The 25,678-nt window shown below is 36.8% G+C and overlaps 1 protein-coding gene across 2 annotated transcripts in view; it reads right to left on the bottom strand.

Annotated features, from left to right (window-relative positions):
• Window positions 1–25,678, bottom strand: part of LOC124154387 — a 65,551-nt gene that overhangs the window by 24,498 nt on the left and 15,375 nt on the right. Inside the window, exon 6 of one of the 2 annotated variants that reach the window (XM_046528078.1) lies at window positions 21,080–21,396. The exons of the other annotated variant lie outside the window; for it this stretch is intronic. Within the exon in view, the coding sequence (XP_046384034.1) occupies window positions 21,258–21,396 (139 nt within the window). The 3' untranslated portion in view covers window positions 21,080–21,257. Of the gene's footprint in view, window positions 1–21,079; window positions 21,397–25,678 lie in introns of those variants that run through there. 2 annotated transcript variants of the gene reach the window in all.

The following is a 25,678-nucleotide window of genomic DNA, read 5'->3' as shown; positions in this document are numbered from 1 at the left end:
AGCATGGCGTTGACGAATCAACTAGCTATATTTGGTGAATAATAATCAGCGTTTTAGAAAAGTTGCATGCGAAGTTGGGCTGCATAAGGTTTTAAACCATTGCCAGATTTTTGATCATTGAGTCTCTCAAATCAGTGTAATGTGACTCCTACTACATATTCTTATCTTGAAAATATAAATAAATTCTAAGCTGCGGCAAATGCAGTTGCCGCAGCCGCAGTTATCTTTGAAGAATGGCGATGAACACCCCAAAATTTAATACATTAGCATTGAGCTTCGTTCTCAGAGTATCTGGAAGACGGTTTGATACTTATATATGAATCAAATATAGCCCGATAAAAATAGACATTGACCCTTGCATAAATTTCCAACAAGCTCAAAATTTACAGGAACGTTAGTAATACCACTTTCATGAAATTCCGAGAAGTACCCATCGATCCCGTGTGTGAAAAGGTTTAATTAAAAATCAAAGGTCACAAAAATGTTTTTTGTTGTTGCATTTTTTGGCCAAACTGTTGGTTTAATGATAATAATTTCTCCAGAAAAAAGTGTAGATCAGGTAATATTCACAAAATATTTATTATGCTTTTTTCTCGACCATTTCTGAGAAAAAGCCATTCGAAAGTTAGCACGAGCTGTCCAATAATGTTCGGAGAGCGCAGCAATATAGTCATGCACATTACGGAGTTAATTACTGCGAATTTTGGATAAATATTAGCAATTGTGAGGAATCGCGGAGAATTTCATCCCCGGCTTGTTGACTCATGATCAAGAAGTGGTACGTGTAGCAGCGTGCCGTGACTTGAGATTTTTGTAAAAAAACTGTATTACACTACTTCCTCACCCACCCTACTCACCAAATATCGCACCTTGTAATTTCCCTTTCTTACCCCGGATGAAAATGGTGATGAAAGGGAAATGCTTGGACACCTTACGGAGGTGAAGAGAAAATCGAAGGCGGCGCTGCAAGGCATCGGAAACGACGAGAACTAAAGGTGTTTTGCGGAGTGGAAAAAACTTTTTAACCTGTATATCAGTGCAAAAGGATAGTACTTCGAAGGTGAATAACGTTTGTAAAACGAAAAATTAAATTTTGAATTTAAACAAATGTTTTCCGGTTAGTCATGGGTCCCCCAAGTACATTTTATATCATTTTGGCACTGAGCTGCAGTTGCACTGGCAGATGCAGTTATCATATGAGGGTGTTTGAAGCCAACGGGCACAAGTGATATATTTATATATATTGAGTTAGGTACAGAAATTAGGTAAAGAAAACAAACGAGATTGGCTAGATATTTAGAAGCGAATTTGATTTTCCACTAGATGTCAGCTCAGAAGAACTCATTCGTACCCGTCAAGCACCAAGCTTTGCATGTTTCTTCTATCAATATCTATACCTAACTGTTAAGAAAAAAAACACTTTTAACCCCTTGGCTCCTCACCGTCTCATTTTCCTAAACAAATAATTAAGTTAAAAATATTTTTTTATTTCTCTGAGGCTTTAGGGGGAATCTATCATCCTAATCCCACCATAGTAACGCCACTGGCCCTCATTATCTGAACTTCACTATTCTTCTATGCACCCACATTTCGAAAGCTTCCAATCTGAATTTCTCCATAGATAGATATAACACTAATTAAATTTTATTCTCGGCTTCCAGGACTTTTCATAGCATTTACGACGTTCAAAGTCGCTGCATCTCCGCACGCCCACCTGCTAACTGAGAGCTTCCTGGAATGCCGGAGAAGATGTGACGTGAGATATGTAAAAGATACAACTTATGTGTCATTTTTATTACACGAGAGTGTCGACTTGATCATTACTTTATAACTGCCACTGTAGACATATTTTTCACATCTTGTTCTTCTTGATGCCGATCACTATTCAGAGCGTTGGCAGCTCAGGCGTTGCACAACCTAAGTGTTTAAAACGCTCTTGATCCATGAAATTTTGAGAAGCCATCTTAAGTTGCACTCAGTTGCTCCCAGTCTTTTCATTGATATTTTATTCATCGTCAAAGTGTTCTACTCCCTACAAAAAAACTTTTTTGGTAACCTCGAAAATGTTATAACCTTTCTTACAAAATAACATTATAATGCAAATGTATGCTTTAGAAGTTTCTACTCCAAAATAGTTCTAGAATTCACAATTCGAAAATTTACACCACCAACACCTAGAAATATATATATACATTTTGGTAGGTGCTCTTTCTTCAACTGATTTAGACTTGCGGCCGTATTCGTAGTTTCCTTAGTAAGCTAATAACGCCTAAGTAGCGTTCTAAGTAGTTGCATACTGGCACAATGGTATTCATAGATCTTTAGTAAGGGCTACTAAGCTTGGTATGCTACTATCATAGTAGCCGGCTCTTAGTCGCCCACCTGCCTTTTCTAAGGGAGCTACTAAATATGGCGGACCGTTATGGATGATCGAACTCCGGTATTATTTGTATACTGTTAAGGATTTTTTACGCATTTGCGCTAAAATGGAACACGAAAATCCATTCTTAAAGTAAGGTAGTCATCAATCATCGTATGTAGTGTAATTTTTGACAGGAATTGAATTTTTTTTAATAGCTACAAGGAAACTACGACGTGCAGTGAACTTGTGCCTCTAGTGTAAGTGAACAAAATTTGCTTTTAGTGTACCCCTAAGTGAATTGATTGCATATAGACGATGAAGTTAAGAGTGAAGCGGCATTTGAAGTGATTGTTAGTGTATGAGGTTCGGCAAAATTATTTATTTCTTCCATACTGGTTTAATCAACCCTATACATTTCCATCAAGGGTATCTAACTGTTGTGAGGGGGATATGCTTCATATTTGTAGTAGTTAATCTTTAGGAATACATTGAACGCTCATTAATTTTCGTTCGTTTGCACGCTTACAAGTTCTGTTTGATTTTATTACTTATTCTGGTCACTTCATCGCGAACTATCACCAGTGTTTAGATTTCACGCATTTCGTTGCGCTGTTTTTTTTGTTTTGGTTACGGTAAGAGTGATAGTGAGATTGGAAGTTTGTTGATGTTACAATAACTGGTTTAGAAATTTGTTTCAGCCTATTCATTTCATTTTATACGTGATGGTACCCTAATGTGAAATAACATGAAGTGGTTCTAAATCGTAAGTGATGACAGGGAAGTGAGATGTGAAGAATTCTTTCGAACTTCAAGGAGTGCAAATGCTTTTAGTGTGTGCAGAGTGATTATAATGCTTTATTAGTGTTACGATATAGTTTTAAAATTAAAATTAGCCAAGTTTTTCATTAAATCAGTTGATTCGGAATTTACTGATTATAAGTACCATAAATGCAGCTCGTAAAATGTGCAGTGAAATGTTGTGTGCGTTGTAGTGCTATTTGTGCTACGATCAGCAATAAAAAAGTACAACAAGTAAGCTTAATTATATGTTGTTTTTTATATCAACCACCTTTAGTTAACTATATGCCCTATTTTTCCGCACTTGTACGCTGTCAATATTTAAAAAATGTTAATGTGGCGAGGCAGATTGTTGTATTTCCTTACTTACAACATTTTAGGAGCTGCAAACATATGTTACTAATATCTCGCTCCTAAGTATTTGTAACGTAATAAACTTGTATCATTCACACATTTATCTTAACATTATTTTCTTTACGATTCTTTTCTGCATTATAAAATTTTTATAACTTTTAGTTTATACTCCGACATAGAGGTTTATTTCTGCTTTTCGAGTATAAATGTGTACAAAGGCCTGGTTACACGGAACATGAGAATGTACAAGAAAATGTGAGAATGTCTGAATCTCAGAATGAACGCGAAAATGCACCGTGTAACCACGCAAAATGTAAGAATGTATGAATTTCTGAACGCCTGCTCTAATTTCATTCAGACAATCATACAATTTGAACTCAGTCACCTGGTGGCAGACTACGAAAACGACACATTCATTCCATCTGGCTTTTATAGGCGACTTCTTTGTTTACGTACGGCCCCGATAGTTATTTGGATTTGATATGATCTTGCTTGACTTGGATATCTCACTGATTGGATATGGGCAGCGAAAGAATGGAACACAAGAAAAGGGGATGGGTAAAAGGAAGGATCAGATGGAAAGGCCATTAATGTATGAACCGCGAGAATTGTCCAAGAATGAGATCCAAATGATCGTTAAAAGGTCATAAAAAAGCATGTGATAGGCAAAGAAATAAGTTTCAAGAACTATTTACGCTGTATTTACTCGAGTTCCTGTTTTTGAATCAAGACCGAATGCAAAACGAGACGAAATTCCGCCATTAACCACTTATTCCTCTTATTTTTGTCCTTTGAATTTAATAGGGTGTTGCGTTGACATGCAGCGAACGCTATTGGCATCGCAGTAATAAATATTGAATTTACCTTGCCACAAGCCTCATATTTCTAGTATATTCCTGTAGCGTGCGACGATTCACAGAAGAAGGATTGAGGGAAATCATGACACACTCACTTTCAAGACTAAAATTCAACTGCCTTTATTATGTCCTGTTTTTTATATCACAAGGCGTAAGGGCACGAGAAAATTTTGGTATTATTTTACAAGAGGTACAATCCGGATTTCGCCTTCAAACCTTCACTTTCCTGTAGTATTTTTGCCTCCTGATTAACGTGGTGACATTCATTCCTGGCGGAAATTAATAGTTTTCGAGATATTTTAACTTTTATGGATAGCGATTTTCGGGTTCTGCGCATGCGCCGCCATTTACGATCTTCACTTACTCACCCTTTACTTTACGCACTTCACCTTCTGCGCATGCGCAAACATTACCATGCCGCCAAATTTAAAGTTTACCCACTGAGGAAGACCTGCCTGGGACATCTGGGCAACCATAAGCACTGGAAGGTAAGCATATTTTACCCACTTCTACCTCCCACCCTACCAACTGGACCAGCTCGAAGGATATTTTTTTCTAGTTGACCAACTCGTACATGTGCCCGGAAAGTGATTTACCCACTTTACCAACTGGACCAGCTCGAAGGATATTTTTTTCTAGTTGACCAGCCCGTACATGTGCCCAGAAAGTGATTTACCCACTTTACCAACTGGACCAGCTCGAAGGATATTTTTTTCTAGTTGACCAGCCCCTACATGTGCCCAGAAAGTGATTTATCCACTTCTACCTCCCACTTTGTCATGTATTGGACCATCACTAGGGATATTTTTCTCTTGTTTACAATTTCAAACATGTTCCGTGAAACTCATTTACCGCCATTCCAATATGGCCGCGCATGCGCAGAACCCGAAAATCGCTATCCATAAAAGTTAAAATATCTCGAAAACTATTAATTTCCGCCAGGAATGAATGTCACCACGTTAATCAGGAGGCAAAAATACTACAGGAAAGTGAAGGTTTGAAGGTGAAATCCGGATTGTACCTCTTGTAAAAATTTACCAAAATTTTAAAATATGCTTTTATTATGGAACACTACTATCCAACAAAATTTGAACGATATCGGCGAAAGACACTTCATGAATATTCCTTGTTAGGGGCTCCTTTCGACGAGAGGCCGGCTGCCCATTGCATTCGTTATTTTTCTCCGTGGATTAAACGTAATCAGTATTTATTCTCGTAAACAGCCACTTTCCTTATAATTTGATCCTACAATGGGTAGAATGATAGGTACATTTATAGAGTTGTTTACAAAGTGAAATAAGTAACTTGATAAAATCCTGCGGTAACCATGATTTAAGAGTGTACTTACGTTTTGGATATCACGTTGACAATATAGATAATGTATTTGACTCCATTCTGTGAATCATTAACCACTTATTCCTCTTATTTTTGTCCTTTCGAACACAAGCAAAAAACCTGTCCGGCGAGTAAATGGAGGTACAAGAGGACGGAGCACTTTATATGGTTTTATGGGATACACTATTTATTTGGTTTTCACACGTTTTTCTATTGAAGGCCCATGCTGAAATACACTTACTGCATTAAGCAAATGATATAGGTGTGTAACGTAGATCACAATCTGCAATCAATTTATTTGGATTCAATCTTTCCAAAGCTCCCCAAACAATCGCCTTTATTTATTTCAACAACGCCTTGGCAACCCAAAATATTCACAATCCGAAGTTTGACGTTAAAACAGCAATTATATTCGCCAAATATGCGTTTGAGGCCCCACATAGACAGTTTTTCTATCCACTTCCTAGGCCTTTCATCAGTGGATACCGTGCCGTGATGTAACGTGCGCACGCTCCTTCACGTGTTTTCAAACAGTCGATGAAGATTATTTTTAATGACTCATATCTCAGCTATAAAACATTATTCGTCCGCGAAATTTTCGTAAAGTACATTTGAGGTAAGTATCTTATTGTTCTAGTACTTTTAAAAAAGTTTGCATATTCCCCTTTGGTTTATATTTGAAGTTGAAATAATTTGTTGCGCATTTAAAATGTACGAAAAAATGTCCGAAAAAATGTACCGTGTAACCACCTACTCGTGGATCTTGTCCATGAGAATGTACAAGAATCTGTTCAGAAAACCATTCAGAAAAATGTACAGAATCTTGTACATTCTAATGTACCGTGTAACCAGGCCTTAACACTGACGTTGCTAATTACGCTTTTTTCATACTCTTCACGCATACACCAATGCACCAATGAAAATAAATATCCGAAGTGCATATAATATGTAATAAATATGATCAACGAATACACGGCCGTTTGTACAAGATTTACTGCATCTCATACATACAAATGCTTCGTTAGTACTCATAAATCTCCCCTTTCTCAATGATGTAACATAATTGTTAGTGAACAATAATCAATAAATATTTCTTCGATGGATTTACATCGATTTATCCATAACCAAGTAAAATTTTGCTGCATTTTGCTGCATCCATTTCTTTTGTTTTATAGTTTTACGAATTTTCCGCGCTGCAGAAGAGTCGGATCCACTGTTGCCAAGAGTAGCCTAACCGGTAGAACAAAAATCGCTGCCGAGCTGGCTAGTAGCATACTAAGTTAGTAGCTCTTAGTAGCTCACTTAATAGAATCCATGAATACCATATCATAGTAGGCGAATAAAAGGCCTTAGCAGCCAACTAAGTTAGTCGCCCTACTAGCGTGTTTTAGCGGAAATCTATGAATACGGCCGTTATATCTATGGATCTATGAATACCCCCTGATATATATGCATGCTGTTTTCTTAAGGACATATACTGGTCAGTCATTTTAGTATTTGCAGCTGTTTTTGTTCCCTTTTACGATGACTTCTTCAAAGGATATTTAAATTCACCTGAAACTCGACTCTCGACGCCGGCTGCATACTCTTTCTCTCTATCAATAATCAATAATAATCTCTTCTCTCTATATCAAATTCTAAACACAAAAACACCCCCTTACCTATCATGCGAGTTCAGGAGTCTTGACACTGTGCATATGACAAACACAAGAGGGAATCACAATCTTGTTATACCTAATCACCGAACTGTCATTTACAACAAATCATTTACCGTTACTGCATGTAGGGAATGGAATAATCTTAACCTTTCAACTAGGAGCTCATCATCACTGGTATCTTTTAAGAGGCTACACGAAGCCTTTTTCACTTCACAACTAGTAGGTAAATATAGATGACACTGAGCAGAGCCTGTGACAAAGTGATATGTATCACTGAATGCTTGTATATATATGTTATATATTATATCTTAATTGCATGTGTAATATTTGTGTTTTCTATGTACCTCATGAACTATGTTGTATTTTGCATGTAACATGACATAAGCTTTCACTCAGTAGGTTTCCGCAGTTTTTTAACGCCCCCCTTCTTGTGTAGGCGTTTTCCTGCTGTGAGTTTTTTCATTGAAGGATATTACACCCTTATCCTCATGTTTTTTCCCACAAACAGAAATCTTTTTTACACAACTACAGTCATTTAAATAAAGACCGTATTCTTATTTGAAGACCAGGATTTAAGTTCGTTTTTCTACTAGATATCATATTTTACATCAAACCAGTTTAAACCTGAATAATTTAAGGCGACATCATCAGCAAATGCTGTCACATGGCCTCTAAAATTGAAATTACATAGATCGTTTATATAAACTAGAAATTGGATTGGATCCAGGGCAGAGCCGTGAGGCACTCCAGAAGTTAGCATGCTATAATTGCTATAAACATCACCCATTTTTACATACTGAATCCTCGATGACAAATAACTGGTAAACCATTTTAGTGGTATTCCACAAATTCCGGTCCTCTGAAGTTTAAAAAGCAGAATCTTGTGATCAATGGAATCAAAAGCCTTGTTAATATAAATGAATAAGCTTCCAGCATCTTCTGTGCCTTTTCCACTTAAAAACCCAAGCTGGTTTTTGCTGAACAAGCATTTTTTGTCTAGAAATTTAATTAATCTCGACTTGACTAGCTTCTCTATTATTTTGGAAAATATCGATAACAATGAACTGGGTGGTTGATTGATTGGGTAAATGATAGCAATGACCTGGAAATTTGTGTGCAAATTTATATTTTTGTGTTGTTTAAATTGAATATTTTATTGTGCTGTTGTCCAAAGATTTTTTACTTACTAAGCCTCGCTATCATTTCTTTAAAACTGAATATTTTTTTGTATCACTGATTTGCTATATTTTTGAAAAAGGATATTTTTAGAGCAGAGCATTGTATGTATTTTCTATTCTTTCCTAATGCAGGTTTTTCCTGCAGAATAATATATATTCATTAATACATTCATCATATCAGATGTACTGATTCAACTTGTCTCTTTCAGCATTTTGATTTCATAGCATTACAGTATTATAACGCAAATAAATGCTTATGCCATTCTTAAAACATTCTTCCAGAAAACGAGAGCAGATATGGGAGTGCGTGAGAGAAGGAATCCATATTATGAAGGATGTCTCCAATAAATCGAAGACTATGGTTCCATTCAGCGTGAAGTTAGCTGAGACAATTGAAAATGCTTTCTGTGATAATGAGGAGGAAATGCTTCTAGGTAATTTTGGTGCCTAAGTTTTGAGATCACTGAAAAGATATCTTCCAATTTTAAGAGTAATTTGAGCAAAAGTCCATTATATTTTAAGCGCATTTCCCCATACCTGGGAGAAAAAAAAGGCGCTATAATATTCGGTTTGTCTCTAAACGTATGTATCATTCCTCCTTTTCGCGTCAATTTACTGAACACCATGCAACGTAACATGATTTCAATGGCGGTTCTAGGGTCGGTATGAAATGCCATTTCCAAAAAACATATGATGATGCCCAGGTCCAATATCCACGACCTTAGTTTGAGGCTTTGATTAAATAGACACGATGAATTCTTTTGGCGGTTTTCTCGAATTTTGCGAAATGACTTCAATAGTTTTGATTGTACAAGCTTGCATAAGAAGTCTCGAGTCTTGACCTTGACTCATGGTCACCGAAGGTTACTCGAGGTCAAACAAGGTGACATTATTAAATTCAACAAAACTTACAAAATAACTGTTTGCCACTCACTGCAGTGAGTGCTGATATTTATTTTTATCTATCATCAACTTTTCAGGTCTAACCGACGAAGACATGGGTTGTCTCAAGAATAGCTGGGAATTATGTAAATCAAATTTAAACTTCGTCAGAGACATGGATGATGTTGCGCTCTGCGATTTTGAAGATACTGATAATCTGTATACGATGGAATACGTGTGCAAGTAAGTATATACTGAAAAATAATTGATGGGACGGTCGTGACCGAGCGACTCACGCTTTGGAGATCTTTTGTGCGATCGATTAATGACCGGAATACAACTATTTTTGCCATTCCCGACCGAATCAGTCGCTGATCACTCGAGAAGAAGTCGATCGTGACTGGCATGGGTGGTGGCCGATATCGGTCTTGATTGACGTGAGTAAAGACCGTCGATCGACTATTTACGATTGACTAATTTAAGTAAATGGTGAACTGTGATCGACATCACTGAACGACATGCTCTCATGACTCCGTTAAAATCTACTTTAAACGAAAAATTTAAAAGCACGGCCCTGTTTTAAGTGTATATGTGCTATAATAGATTAAAAGATCATATTTTAACATTATCCAGTATCTGTAGCTATGGTTATATCAAGTAAAATTTCAAATAATGCAAAAAAACGGTCTTTCTTTTAATGTGTAGTTGTTTATCATCGGAAGAGGGATTACATTTTAATTCTTTTAAATATAATTTTAAATCTAAATTGCACCTCAATGCGATACCACTGCTTAGAAAACTATTTGAAAATTCAAGGTTGCATGTCTCTGAAAGTAGAGCAATACTTGATGTCCATCCAAGGATGGGTGGAAGCTCAATGTATTGGCTTCAAGAGAGGATGAACAAAGGCGTAGAGAGGGGGGAGCACCTGGCAGTCCGGACCCCCCACTCTGAATTATAAAAACACAATTTCTTTCCATCATAAAAGCAAACAAAACATTGAAAAATCATGAATTTAAGTAGGATTTCACGGTTTATGGAATTTATAGATAAAATTAGATTATTATAGATATACGTTTACACTAAAAGACTGTTCTATATCCGTGAGAAACTCAGTATAACTGCGGCCTTATCGATTTAAAATCCTATTCTTAACTAATATTAAATAAAATAATTAAAGAAATCATTTTTTTGTAAATTCAATGCAATGAAGCATTGGCGTGTTTACACTAAAAATATGCAATTTGAACAATCTCACGTGAGATTGGAGTGAGGGGATCGAGCCATATCTCACGATCTCTGTTTGAGAGCGGGGAAAGGGAGGCTGTCCAAAAAGAGCCAAAATCACCTTTTTCTATGGCATTTAACTCGTAATAATGAGTGCCGCTTAGTGCCTGATTCATACGTTCATTTTTTCTATCCCTCAGAATGATAGCTCTATTGACATCTATCTTTTCAGGGACCAAACAAATGATCGTCCGACCCATCATTTTCTGAGTCATTCATTCCCACCGTTCCCATTTTCATTTGTTTATTCCACCATTTTACGTAATTATAACTGTCATTAAATTATAAAGGAAGAGTGGCGTTTCAATTGCTTTTAGAAGCCGTGCGTTATGGTTTGTCAGAAGGACAGTGCCAGCGATGGTTTCAGCTACAGAATAAGGGACGTGCCGAGGGATGGGAAATGGGTTGGGATTAGTATTCCTCAAGCAAACGCGGAAAAGGATCGCCAATGGTGGTCAACTATTCCCACCATCATTGGAGTAATCGCTAGAGCTGTCTCTTAGGATGGATTGGAAAAATTATCCAGTGATTCAGGCCCTACAAACACATTAAATAGTCTAAATGACGCTATAAACGTAATAATTAAAATGTAATCTATCTTCCGATGGTAAAAAACTAGGCAATCATTAAAGGAAAGAACGTGTTTCTTTCGTTTCTTGCATTATTCAGAAGTTTACTTGATTTATCCGTAGCTACATATTGCGTGTGGATTTAATATTATCCCCTCCTTTCCCTTAAGGTAATTAGCGCGCCTCGGTGAAAGTAACTAGGATTTGATGAAAGTTTGGTCGCATATTTTTTTAAAGCTCAATGTACCGATGATCAAAAGAAAATGGGAATCTCATGTGCCGTTTTTGAGATATTTGACGGTAAACGTAGGATGATTTAAGATGGGATCTTATGGATAAATACGGTTTCTTCGAGCTAGCGAAGCCGTTCGTAGCAAGAAGTTGTTGAGACGGCACTAATTTGAAGCAAATTTATATGAAAAAAATCTAAATATGTACGGGAAAGTAATATGGTAAAATAAGACATTCATGATAAAATAAGAGATATATTCGCGAAAAACTGTCAGAAACTGGCTTCATGGCCGCCGGGATCTCTGGTACCAACATAACAGAACGAAAACCACAGCAATGACTTCGTCTAAATCACGCAAATATATGTAGTTTTTCGGCTTTTACGTACGTCTAACATATCTTTTGCCTAAAAATAAATATATTTTGTTGGGATTTACTATTTAGATTGTGAATATTTAGTCCATGTATGTTGTCAACAGTTCAGTGTGCAAAGGATCGTAGCAGTGTTAAAACTAGTCAAGTAGATTACTTTAAATACCTTTTTGAGAATAATTTTTGACATTTGTATTATGCTGGTGCAAAATTGCGCTTCATTTAAGTCCTATATTTCATTTTGTTTAACATTGTTATGCAGCTATTTTACCCAAATAATAAGTAGCCCGAATAATTCACTTGACTTTTGAAAGCCGCTTGCCGCTCCAACAGCCTCAAGCGATGGTTATTATAGATCTCGGAGAGCGCTCGAATTCTGATGATCATGAGTTTGGCCCCAGAATAACAAAGATGAAATAAATTTGCTTCGAATAGCATAAGTGGCGCGACTCTATTTTTTTATATCTCAAATCACCTGTACTAACTGTAGTGTACCTCGTCATATCCATAAGTTTTATGCTTGATTATTATGAATTTATGAGAACTGCGAATATTACAATGAATTTTATAACTCAAATCTTTTTTTAACAGGAAATCGGCCGATTATTTTGATTACTCCAATAAAAGTGCTTCAGCATATTGGAATATACTGGCAACTACTTTCACGGCATTAAAAACGACATTATCGACATCTGCTTCCTGTGTTAAATATAGTTAGATGGTTAATTACTTAGGGTGAATTTCTCTCATGGTCGGTATATATTTCTCAACACCAGTTTTCCGTGATGAGAAAAATATGACCTTATCTATTTATCTATATAACTGAAGTTATCATTGCATGTAGTGATTTGAATCAATTTTTAAATTCTCATTTTGTTTATAGTGTTTGTTGCTCAGGTAATAAATGTTTACAAGATTTTTACATTAAGATTTATTTGCTCCTAAATGTAACCCAGGGTACAGCCGTAACCCTACCCCCTCCCATTAAGGAATTTTCTGGCATACTTTAAGCAACATGCTGAATTAGAATATATCTCAAGAACTATTCTATCTAGTTGTTCGCGGACAAGATTGCCCTAAAGACTTATTCCCCACCTCTTATTTAATATAATGATTATTTAATTTCTCGGGAATAGCATCTCTGTTATAACATTTATAAAGTAATAATGATTTTTTAATGTCTCGGGAATAGCATATTTTTGTTCTTATTTTTTCAATTATTTTTTTTAGTTCTCTTTACCATGGTTCCTTTTTTCAGTAGCATTTTTTTATTTATTTAACTAAGAGCACAAGAGTTTTAAATTAGTTTGTATGAAATATGGCTCTGTTAGTTCCATTTAATTCCGTTTTTGAATTATGTTTCATGCATTTGTAATGTTATGTTATGAAAGAGTAAAACGTTACATAGAGAAATTTATAAAATTCAAAGTTTTTCGTTACAGCAATCATCTATTTTGTAATTAATATGCCTAAGAATTGTTCTATATAAATTTTGTGCTTACTCAGGAAAGTTATATACGTTGTTATATTATGAAATGGTAAATATTATGCATGAAAATTTAAAAAAAATCATGCATAAAAATTTCAAAGTTTTTTCATTGCTGTAACTATCTATTTAATAATTAATGTGCCTGCAAATTGTTCGGTATTATTTTGGTTCTTATGGATTTCTTTTCCTTAGCAATAAATTTTTCCTATCTATCTATCATACCTCCTATGATCCTTTTCAAATATCTCTGCGACTGGCCCGGTCGTGAAAGGTCGGAATGTATCGAGCGGTGTCGCGGCAGGAGAAGGAATTTGCGATGTGGCTTGGAGAGAGAGGGCGAGAGACACGAGCGATGCAATATTTTCTCATAAGTTTTTGTCACTGCATCGCAACGAAAGACTGTCTAAATAAAGCCTTTTCACATGGCAACTAACCTCACTTATTCACGAAGACAATGGGTGGTCTAAAATCGGCAGAAAATCCCGGTGGCTGGACTCTCCCTATTGCATTTTGCTTTCTTCTCATGAAGTCACATCCCCTCACCACCCAAAACACTTTGGCCGACCTCTCAGTCGCACAGAATCTTGAAGTTGATACTCTACTCCAGATGATAGAAAATGAAATTGCCGGTAGCGGTCTACCACGAGTAGATGCAACAATATCGCTTGTTCCGTCTCATTATTTTGCCGATGGGAATACCTTGTCTTGAGCATGAGTTTTTCATTAGCTTCTGCTAAGACACATTGAATCCGAAACGCTTCAACTGGGAATTCTGGACTTTGGGCCGAAGGTTATTCATAATTTCAAATTAGTATAAATCTGGGCAAACTGTATTTTTCCGTTCACTTAAATTTTTGTACATATCAATAAATAATTAAAATTCAATCCATAGTTTATTCACAATACGTCTCCGCTTTCTAAAAATCTAGGATATAGGCTTGATGACTATAGCGCTTGCTTTCCACCCCATGGGCCTTGGTCCATACCCTGGCGGAGGCCAAGATTTTTCTGGGGTCACAAAATATCAGCTTGGTTGCAGAATGGAAATCACATGAAGTACAGCGATCTGTCCGTCGGATGGGACGTTAATATGTGATCCTCTTGGCGCCCTTATTTAAGAGCAGGCTATTGAATGCCGTTCTATGATTTTCTTTGAAATGTTGATCTGACGATATACTGATATCGGAACAAAAAAGATAGAACGCTGAAATATAAAAATTTTTATTAAACTCTGCTGAGTCTCAATTAGGTCGTGTAATATATATTGGTACTCCTTGGCTTTTCGACTAAAATAATAACTCGTTAAACAGCATTTAAACGTGATCATCTCATGAGAGGGGCCGAGTGCTTTACTTAGGCTGATCTTCCCTGTGGCCGTTGTTATGCAGTTTATTCCGGACGTTTTCATTGATGGTATATTTTCAGTGTCAATCCTCAAAAGCAATTCTATCTGTAGGTCTGAATTATCATCCCTGCTTTAGCCGTACATAATACTACGCGTTCGGACAGTAAATTAGAAATTTTAGGCTTGGGGAATAGTTTCAAATGAGAGATCTTGGTGAATAAAACTATTTCTAGGGTATAAAGATTGAAAGAAGGGAGGGAAGTATGTTTCTGAGTCCAACTAAATATATTGAAAAATTACTAGAGAGATTTAATGTGGTTGCAGCAAATCCAAGAGATACCCCCGTGGCATCTGGTAAATTCTGTGATGTTCAATCAGAACCAATTCGACACGTTGCAATTTCACACATTGGTTGTCATGGTGATGTTTAACTCTATGACCTTTGGCACCCATTATGACATTCGGAGGTCAAAATATCAACAATACAGATCTATGAACGGCAAAATCGACTTTGACACCCTTTAAAACCTATGTTTTCACTCGTTGGTTGTCACGATGGCCCGACATTTCATTCTATGACCTTTGACCTCCTCATTTCTTTGGAGGTTAGTTAGTGGATAACAGGGGTATAAGGACAATACCATTGACTTGGGCACCCATTAAAACCCATGGACCGACAGCTTTGTTGGTATGCTATTCTTATTACCACCCTTATGACGTTGACTGTGATCTTACTGGGTCAATGGTTGTACTTTCGTAAATGAAAGTGTTATTTTCGGGTTTCTCGTATCCGAAAACCAATTATTGACATATTAGTCAATGAAATTCAGACTTTTTTCAATTATGATTTTTTGAACAATGAAATACCATATAAGGCAAATTCAAATTGTTGGTTTGGACCCACATTGTGAGGTCAAAAGGTCAAAATTGTAAAATTTCGCTCACACTCAACAAAACATGGGAACTTTCCCCATAACTGTGCCAATTTTCATTAAATATCTCTCGATTCAAAGTTACTAAAATTAGAGGAAAAAATGACACACAACCTGTGGGACAATCAGTATATAGAGAGTTGCTAGGAGGACTTATGTATTCATACGTAACAACAAGGCCAGGTATTTCGGTATCAATTAGTTTTTATGGTCACTATAACACCAAACCCACTAAAGCTCTTTGAACTGGTTTAAAAAGAGTCCTGTGTCATTTCAAAATAGCTAAGAACTATGGGTTTTTATTCAAGGATTTTATTGATAGCAATGTTGTTGGGTATGCTGATGCAGACTATGCCAATCATAATGACAGAAAGTCTGTGTTAGGCTATGTTCTAAAAGCTTTTGGAGATGCAGTTGTTTGGGCTTCAAGAAAACAACGCACAGTTTCACTTTCATCTACTGAGGCTGAGTTGTATGCCCTAGTACAGCTACTGCAGAACTGCTTTGGTTGAATAATTTACTTATTGAATTGAAAATTGAATTGAAACATCCAATTGCTATATATAAAAATAATCAAGCTTGTATTTTTTACACAGGTGTGCGACATAAAAATTGTTTCAAATTTAATAAGTGATTTTTATAGTGTTTTCAACACTGATTTTGGGAAAAATAATGAAAAAGTTCCATCACGCACAGTTATTTCATAAATTGCTGATCTAGTTTTAGCTTTTTTCGATATTTTTATACATACATCAGCACTCCAGTGAGTTTGATTTTCGGTTTTTAGGATCTCCATAAACTGTTATTTAGCCGTTTTTATATAAGATATACGTAAGACAAAGAGTAATTAGGAGAAATCAGCAGTATTTTGATGTCAGCATTTGTCCTTGCCCCCTCCCCCTTCCACATGCTGACTCACTGCGCCTCAGACAATGGCTACCAGAGGATGTATAAACTCGCCACACTTTGCTACATTTATGGTAACTATACCGTTAAAATGCAGCCAAGAAATGTTTCCGATTTTGTTAGAAAAGTATATTTCGCCTACTTTGTTATGAAGTTAGGTGATCAAGATGAGTCTTGGGCCACACACAAAGTTTGTTCAGTGTGTGTTGAATAACTGAGGCAATAGTTTCAAGGTAAAAAACAGTCCTTACGTTTTGGAATACCAATAGTTTGGATGGAGCCAAAAAATCATAGTGATGACTGCTGTTTTTGTTCTGGCGACGTATGAGGTTTCAATTTAAGAAACAAAAATTATATTTCTTACCCTAACATTCAATTAGCCATTCGCCCTGTTCCTCATGGACCTGAAGGACCTACTAATACCCTCTCCTCCAGATTCTTTGGATGATATACATGATGATACAGAACGATTTAGTCAGAGACGTAGGACTTTCTTAAGAATCAGCAGAGATTTTAGGATCTAGATTGAAAGATAAACACATGTACATCTTTTTCTTGGTATCAATTAAGGGGAAAAGAGTTTGTATCTTTCTTCTCTCAAGAAGATGACCTGGTGTTTTGCAGTGATGTTCCTGGGGTTATGACACGTTTCAAAATAGAATATGCTCATGATGAGTAGATACTTTTTATCGATTCTTCAAAAAGAAGCCTTAAAGCAGTACTTGTACTCAATGGCAATATGTATGCTTCTATACCAGTTGGACATTCGGTTCACTTAAAATAATGTTACAAAAGCTTTGAAGTGGTTTTAAGCAAACTCTGCTATTCAGACCACAAATGGACACTGTGGTGATTTAAAGTGATTTCAATGCTGCTTGGTAAACAAAGTTGCTATACAAAGTTCCCTTGCTTTTTCTTTAAACGGGAGATTTTCTCGATGAATGACAGTAGATACAGAAAGAAACAATGCACAAAAAAGCTTTGCCCTTGGAGAAAAAGGTAGGGGTTAAAAATGTTGAGAGGATTAAGTTAAATTAAGAATGTTGAGGATCCCAAAAAGGTGTTACTTCCACCACTTCACCTTAAGTTGGGGCTGATGAAACAATTTGTTAAGGCATTGCCAAAAGAAGGGAAGTGCTTCAGATATCTTTGTGGACGGTTTCTTGGTTTATCCGAGGTAAGGGTAAAGGAAGGCATTCTTGTCGGACCATACATTAGAACACTAATGACAGATCCCAACTTCAGCAGCATCAAATATTTTAAATTAGTTGTTAGTGGTTTCCTGGGAAACAAAAGAGATCCGAACTACAAGACAATTGTCGCAGACATGCTCGACAACTTTAAGAAGCTTGGCTGTAACATGAGCATTAAATTTCGATTTCTCAACTCACAGTTGGATAAAAAGGTGAGCTCTACGGCCTCAAGGTCGAATGGGGAAAGAAACACTCCAATGGCCGTAACAAGGGATGAACCTCCAATGGCCTTTTTCTCAACTCACATCTTGACTACTTCCCTGCAAACCTTGGTAATGTAAGTGAAGAGCAGGGCGAAAGATTCCGCCAAGGCATCAAACAAATGGAAAGAAGATATGAAGGAAGATGGAACGTCCACATGACAGCGAACTACTGCTGGATGATAAAAAGAGATGGTCCTCAACGAGTCCACAGCCGGAAAAGCAGTAAGAGAAGCTTCGACAGAAAGCGAAAGCATTATTTAATAGACTTATGAGCTTTAAGAGAAATGGAAGTGTGCTGGAAATGCAGTTAAAAACATGATATATAAATAAACTAAAATTTTATAACGTTGGAAAAAATGAGAAAAATTTCTTACAGTTTGTTACTATACGCAAACATACTCTGTACTTTGTGAAAAAACCTGACGTGATAGGGAAAAATTGATTGCATTTTTGAAATCAGCACTGGAAAGTACATGTAAATCAGTTATCAAATTTCAAACAATTTTCAAAAAATATTTTTTTTCAGGCCTGTATGATTAGTCAAAATGGTATCAAAAGAGACTGAAGCATATCGATGTAAAATATAATTTTGTAAGAGATTTAGTAAATAAGAAATTGTTAGATGTTAAATACCTACCTTCTAATTGTCAAACAGCAGAAATTTTCACCGAAGGGTTACCATTAAGGATGGTCGGATTGGATACCTCGGATCCAAATATCCGCATATATTGCCTTTCATCGGATACATTGGATCCCGATTCGCGGAATACATCGGATCTGGATCCGAAATTTTGAATAATAGCTTCAGTAAATTCAACGCTCCATAAGGGTAGAAAGAGTTCCGATTCTCTCTTCGAATGCGCCGTCGCATGCGATTCTTGTCCTACTGATGAAACGTTTTGTTTGAAAGCTCTCGCAGAAGTTACGTAGCAGATTTTCAGCCGTGGAAAATAAAAATGGCAAAATGCGAGTGACACTTAGTGTGACTCTTCCCAAGAGATTGAACAATCATCGGGGGAATCACAGCATCGTAGGAAAATAGCCACGTCAAAAGTAACAACGTCACAGATTTCAGAAAACCACCCTCGGCCGTCCATCAGCCCGTGCCTCTGTTATCTTTTTGTTTCCGAAATCACTCGGACGATAAATAATTGTCTTCTAAGAAAAATATCAAATTACACGAGAAAAATTGAAGCGTGTTTCATCCCTACCCCGTTTCACCAACTGACCTTTTTGGGCCTACCTGCTTCAAATCTCCGTTTCCAGACGATAAATGCTAGGTGAGTGACTTTCTGGGCCTGAAGATGTCTCGATATCTTCGACAATTAGATGACATGCACGAGATTTAAAAAAGAATCAGACCAAACGCGACGCATTCCTGACAATATATCTGTTTATTTTTCAGCTCTAATTGATTGCCACTAAGTTTTCTGTTTAAAGTTAGACTATACTAATATGCAACATTGTCCAAACAGCACAACTTTCAAAGAAACGAGCGCAACATTAACCCCTCAAACAAGTAGAGACGCATTGAAAACGCAAACGCATATATATCACATGGCTCGCACGGCTTCGCTTTGAAGGCAACGACGTCACTGAAGCTGACTTGTTCGTTCTTGACTCCCTCATTTGTAGCCTCGTTGCTTGATATATTGAGGGAGCGCGCTCCTTCCCCTCCACCTTTCCTTTACGCGCTTCTACTGCTAACCCCTTCCTCATGCTGAGCGGTCGAGCACCTCGTCGCACGTGACGTTAATGCTATTTTAAATACCAATTTTGCTTGCAGTTGCAATGTAATTTAATGATATACTGATAAAAATGTATTTCATTGTGTAGAACCATTTATATTGAAATATGGAGAACATATGTATTCCATGTGCGTGCAATGAGGCGTGAAATTATCGCGGGGAAGTGCTAAATCAACCTCACCATACTGAAGCATTTTCGGGTGAAACATAAGTCGGTATGCGATGAGAAAGTGACAAAATTCGGGGGAAACGTGCGTGAGGAATATTAGAATTCAGTCCAAAACTAGGGGGGGAAATTTTTAAACAACAGGGTACGAAGTAGATGGTTTAAAACTAATATTAACACCCTTCATAATCGAAAAAAAACTTCATTTTTCAAAAAAATCCATTGTAAATTCATGCTTTTTTAATATTTTGTTTCCTTTTATGAAGGAAAGTCATGGTGTTTTTATATTTCGGGCGTCCGGACCCCCCGATCTTCCCCCTCTCGCTACGCCACTGGTCAGTGGTTTATCCTAACATTTTTCCTATTTTCATTTCCAAACCCAAGCGTAACAGTTTGGGTCCCGAGTATGTAAAAAGTTTTTAAAAACCCCTTGAAAGTCAATCAAAATGATTTTTAATTTATAAAAATATTAATATGTGTATGAAAATCTAAAAAGCATTCCTTTGATTGCATGGTCCTAGAATAAACTTGAATAATTACTTCGTTTAATAGCAGGAATTTGAAAATGCATTTGGATCCGAAAGTATCCGATCCGAAAGATCCGGCTCCGAAAATCAAGGATCCGATCCAAATCCGGATCCGAAGAAAATCCGTGATCCGTCCATCCCTAGTTACTATGCATATTATTCGTATAACACAGAGCAGAAATTGGTCTGACTGAAGGATAATGATGTAAAGATGTATTTTGTGATAATGAATACAATTAAAAGATAAGAATATATGAATAAGAAATTGAGGAGTGTAATAATGTTCAATTTCTCATATGTGATGAATAAAAGAATGATGTTAAAGGTATTTGGGTTACTGCAGTAATAATAAAATTGTTGTTGTAGATTGATTAAGTTCTAGGTATCGTGAACGTGTAGTAATGCTTAATAAGAAAATTAAATAATAAGAACAGCATAAATTTCAACATTATTTGCCTCTGGGAGAACTTGACTTCGAACAACAGACCTTCTTTGAGTAATTCTTGATATATATTTCAATTCAACAGGTTGTGAATGAAGTATACCAGTAAATTCATTCATAAGGGGGGGGGGGGGGAGAGATGGCTGTACCCTTGGTTACACCCATTAGTAAAAAAAATTGTGTGGTAAAAATCTCGTAAAATTTTATTATCTGAACCAAAAATACAATAATAAAATGAAAATTTATTCCAATCACTACTTATCACATGTTATGATAACTTCAGTTTGTCATATTCTTCTCATTACGGAGAACTGGCGTTGAGAAATACATGCGTATAAATAAAATGAAAAAACCCAGAGAAATTCACCTTACTTCAATATCATATTTACCACAGGGAGCACCGATCAATAATACCGCTTTTAATGTAAGAAAAGCAGTATAAACTCTAGAATGACATCGCAAAACGTTGTCTCTGGAGCAATCTAAATAAGCATTCGATTCCCTGTAAAAAAAAAGATTTGAGTTATTAAATGCATTGTCGGATATGTTATTCGCTGTTCTCATAAATTTATAATAATCATGCAGTAAACTTATGGAAATGAGGAGGTTCCTTTGAATTAGTACAGGTGAGTTGAGAAGTTAAAAAAAATGGAGTCGTGCCTCTCATTCTCTTTGATGCAATTTTGTTTCATCTTTGTTATTCTGAGGTCAAACTCATGATTATCTGAGTTCGAGCACCCCTAATGATCCAGTCCGAGATCTGCAACATCCATATCATAAGGTAGTTAAAGCGGCAACGGCTGAAGTCAAGTGAATTACTCGGGCTACTTATTACTTACGTAAAAGTGTTGAAAAACAATGTTAAACAAAATGAAACATAGTACGAAAATGAAGCGCAATTTTGCACCAGCACAATGCAAACGTCAAAAATGATTTAAAAAAGGTATTTACAATAATCTACTTGATTAGTTTCAACACTGCTTCGAATATTTGCAACTGAACTGTTGACGACAAACCTTGAATAAATATTCTCAATCCAGCAATATGATGTAAATCCCAAATAAATACATTTATTTTTAAGCAAAAGATATGTGAAACGTATGTAAAGCCTACATATATTTGCGTGATTTAGGCGAAGTCAATGCTTTGGTTATCATTCTGCGATGTTGGTACCAGAGATCCCGGCGGCCATCAAGCCAGTTTCTGGAAGTTTTTCGCAAATATATCTCTTATTTTATCATGAACCAATACTTTCTCGTATATACAGTATTTAGATGTTTCACATAATTTTGCTTCGAATAAGTGCCGTCTCAATAGCTTCTTGCTGCGAACTGCTTCGCTAGCTCGAAGAAACAGTATTTCTCCATAAGTGCCTATCTTAAATCATCCTAATTTTACCGTAAAATAACTCAAAAACGGCACATAAGAATCCCTTTTACTTTGGATCATTGGAAAATTAAGCTTTCAAAAAATATGCGACCAAAGTTCCATCGAATACTTGTTACTTCGCCGTGGCACTCTACCTTGAGGAAAAGGAAGGTAACATATTAAATCCTCAAGCATTATCACAACTATCGCCCAATCAATCACGAACGATGAAAAAAGCATGTATTCTCCGAATTATATTTTATAAATGAAAATCAAACAAAGGCACTTACATCTACCCTATCCAGCTAAGTAAAAAACCTCTCGAGTGAGCGTCTTTATGATCGAATTCAATTAAATAATTTGATGATACCCCCTCCCTATTTGGGTTGACAGAAATTTCCGGCGGGGGGAGAGGTCCAAAACCTGGGTGAAAAATATTTGAAAAAAAAGGGGGTACTAAGTAGATGGTTTTTACGGTTACTGAGACGGACAAATTGATCTGAGTTTCACAGGAAAATAACGTATAATTATGGATGTTAACCGAAATATATGTAGGTACATGATGATGATATAATATATCTAATTCTTAACTTTTCAATGCCTTTCCTCGCAAATGCAAGCATTATAATGCAAAATATTGGAAAAAATGGTGAATCGCATTGCACTCATCACTGCACCGCGGACATTTTTGAAAGTCGATTAAAATACGAAGTGGCCGCAGAAATCAGCCTTCTATGGGATGAATTGAGTCTCCTCTAATCGTATGCGGTCCCCCTGATTTCAGCGGCGGAAAAGTGGATGTGCCGAGGGATGGGATTTCCATTTGCAGTGCAATCGCGGAAAATGTTCGCCAGTGGTGGTCAGTTTTTCCCACTATCATACGAGCAATCGCTGGAGCTGTCCCTCGGAATGAATTGAAAAAAAAATATCGTATGATTCAGGCCTTACACGCATTATATAGTCTTAATGGCTATATAAACGTAATAAATAATAGGTAATCTCTCTCCCGATGATAAAAATACAACGCAAGCAATAAAGGAAAGACCGTGTTCCTTTAGTTACTTGATTTAACTAGTGCTACAGTTACTGGAAAATATTAAAATTTGACCTTTTACTCCATTATAGCACACATGCTTTGAAAATAGGGCCATGATTTTAACTTTTTTGTTTTAAGTAGATTTTTGCCAGAGCCAGAAAAGGCTTTCGGTATGGCAAATTGGAAGAAACTGATGGAAACTTTGAAGATGAATAAAGTGGACTGGAAGGAAAGAAGACTAATAAGTGAATTGTATTTGTGACAAAAGGCAGCAGTGAAATTGAATTAAAACATCACTGAATGGGTGGAGCTAGGTAGAGGGGTTACACAAGGATGTTGTCAGTCACCACCTCTGTTCAATTTGAATTTTGAAGACATGATAAGTTGGACGAAAGAGAAGAGGAAATAAGCATTGGTGGAGTAAAAATAAGATGCATTATATTTGCTGATGATATGGTGGTTTTAGCCGAGGACACAAAGTCATTGCAGATATTGGTAACAGGGTTGGAGGAAGGAATGAAAAAATATAGAATGAAAATAACTGTTAAGAAGACTAAAGTGAAATAGAGAATGTGAGAACCAACGGCTACTTGGAAACTTTGATAACAGAAGACTGGAAAAGAATACGAGAAATAAAAAGAAGGATAGGGATGGCAAAAGAAGTTTTTTGGAAGAAGAAAAAAGATAAAAAGCTTCACAATCATTATGTATGATTTAAAACTCTCCTGGCAATCAGAATAATTAAACTTTTCTCGCGTTTCCGCGCAGGTAAGAAAATGTGAGAGCACCAACGTTTCGGGTTCCTTCTCGTCAACCATTCTCAAGACCACAATAGAATAGTAGTCTTGAGTATAGGTGACGAGACGGAACCCCAAAGGTCGGCGATTTTAGATTTTCTTAAACGCGCGGAAACCCGAGAAAGCTTTATTTACACAAGCATTAAAAGAAAGACAGTGTTACTTTCGTTTATTGAGTTATAAAAGTTTACTTGATTTTAAGTATAGCTCCACATGCTAGAAAATGTTATAATTCGAACTTTAATCCAATACAGTACACATGCACTGAAAATGGTGCCGTGCTTTAAATTTTTTTTGTTTAAGTAGATTTTTACCAGAGTTACTGGAGCCGGTCGTTCAGTGAGGTCGATCAACTCGATGCGCGACTTTCTCAGTGATCGTAAACAAAAAGTAGTTCTTGACGGAATTAGCTCTGATGTTGTAAAAGTTACATCAGGTGTTCCACAACGAAGCGTAATCGGCCCCCTGTTGTTCATTATATACATTAATGATATCTGCTCCCGCATTAGCAGTAAAATACGCTTATTTGCTGACGACGCTGTCATCTATCGCGAAATTAGTGATCACTCTGACTATGAAAATCTATCATCTGACCAAAACAACGTTCATTTGTGGAGCAAAGAGTGGGGACTCGAACTTAATCTGAGCAAATGCATGGCGTTATATTTCTTGCGGAATTTTTCCAATTCTAACGATGTTTATGCAGTGGACGGTATTAACATAAAGGCAACAGACGAAGTGAAATACCTGGGAGTTACGATAACCTCGAACCTCACGTGGGGAACACATATAAAGAATATTTGCCGCATAGCCCTGAAGAAATTAGGATTCGTCAAGCGTATTGTGGGAAGATTTTCGGATGAGAAAGTGAAAGAAAGGTGCTATTTCGCTCTCGTCCGACCGCACCTTGAATATGCAGCGAGCGTATGGGATCCGGTGCAGAAAGACTTAATCCGCGAACTGAATAAAATACAAAGGAAGGCTGCGCGTTTCGTCAAAAACTGCTACGGGCGTACAGACAGCGTTACCCAGATGTTAAGCGAATTAGGCTGGGAGCCATTGGAGACTCGGAGGCTGCCGCTAGGCTTAGATTAGTTGAACAAATGAGAATGGATATCTTTAAGAGCGACACAGAGAACATAATATTAGAGCCACACTATATTTCCAGGTCCGATAGAAGCGATAAATTAAGAGAGATGTTTTGCCGAACGGATCGATATGGGAATTCGTTTTTCCCCCGAACCATAAAGGACTTTAATAAACGCTAGTACCAACCTCGTTAGAGTACTTCATTTTTTTTGAGCTGTAAACGGCTGGTGTCCTAACACCCCCTGCCACACGCCTTTTAGGTGGCTTGCGGGGTATTATATAGATGTAGATAGATGTTGAACGTTCACCATTCACTTTAATAAGTCAATCGTAAATACTCGATCGTCGGCCACTATTTATGTCAATCAAGGACGAAATCGGAAACTGATTCGGCTATTGATTGAGTGGGGTAGCCAGAAATTTCGTTCTGGGGGGGGGGGGGGGGGGGGGCACAAAACCAGGATGGAGAATGTTTGAAAAACGTGGTACTGAGC

The sequence above is a fragment of the Ischnura elegans genome, chromosome 2 (assembly GCF_921293095.1).
Source record: "Ischnura elegans chromosome 2, ioIscEleg1.1, whole genome shotgun sequence".
NCBI classification, from domain to species: Eukaryota; Metazoa; Arthropoda; class Insecta; order Odonata; family Coenagrionidae; genus Ischnura; species Ischnura elegans.
The sequence above is the reverse complement of the archived record's forward strand: the minus strand, read 5'-3'. Positions and strand labels throughout refer to the sequence as shown.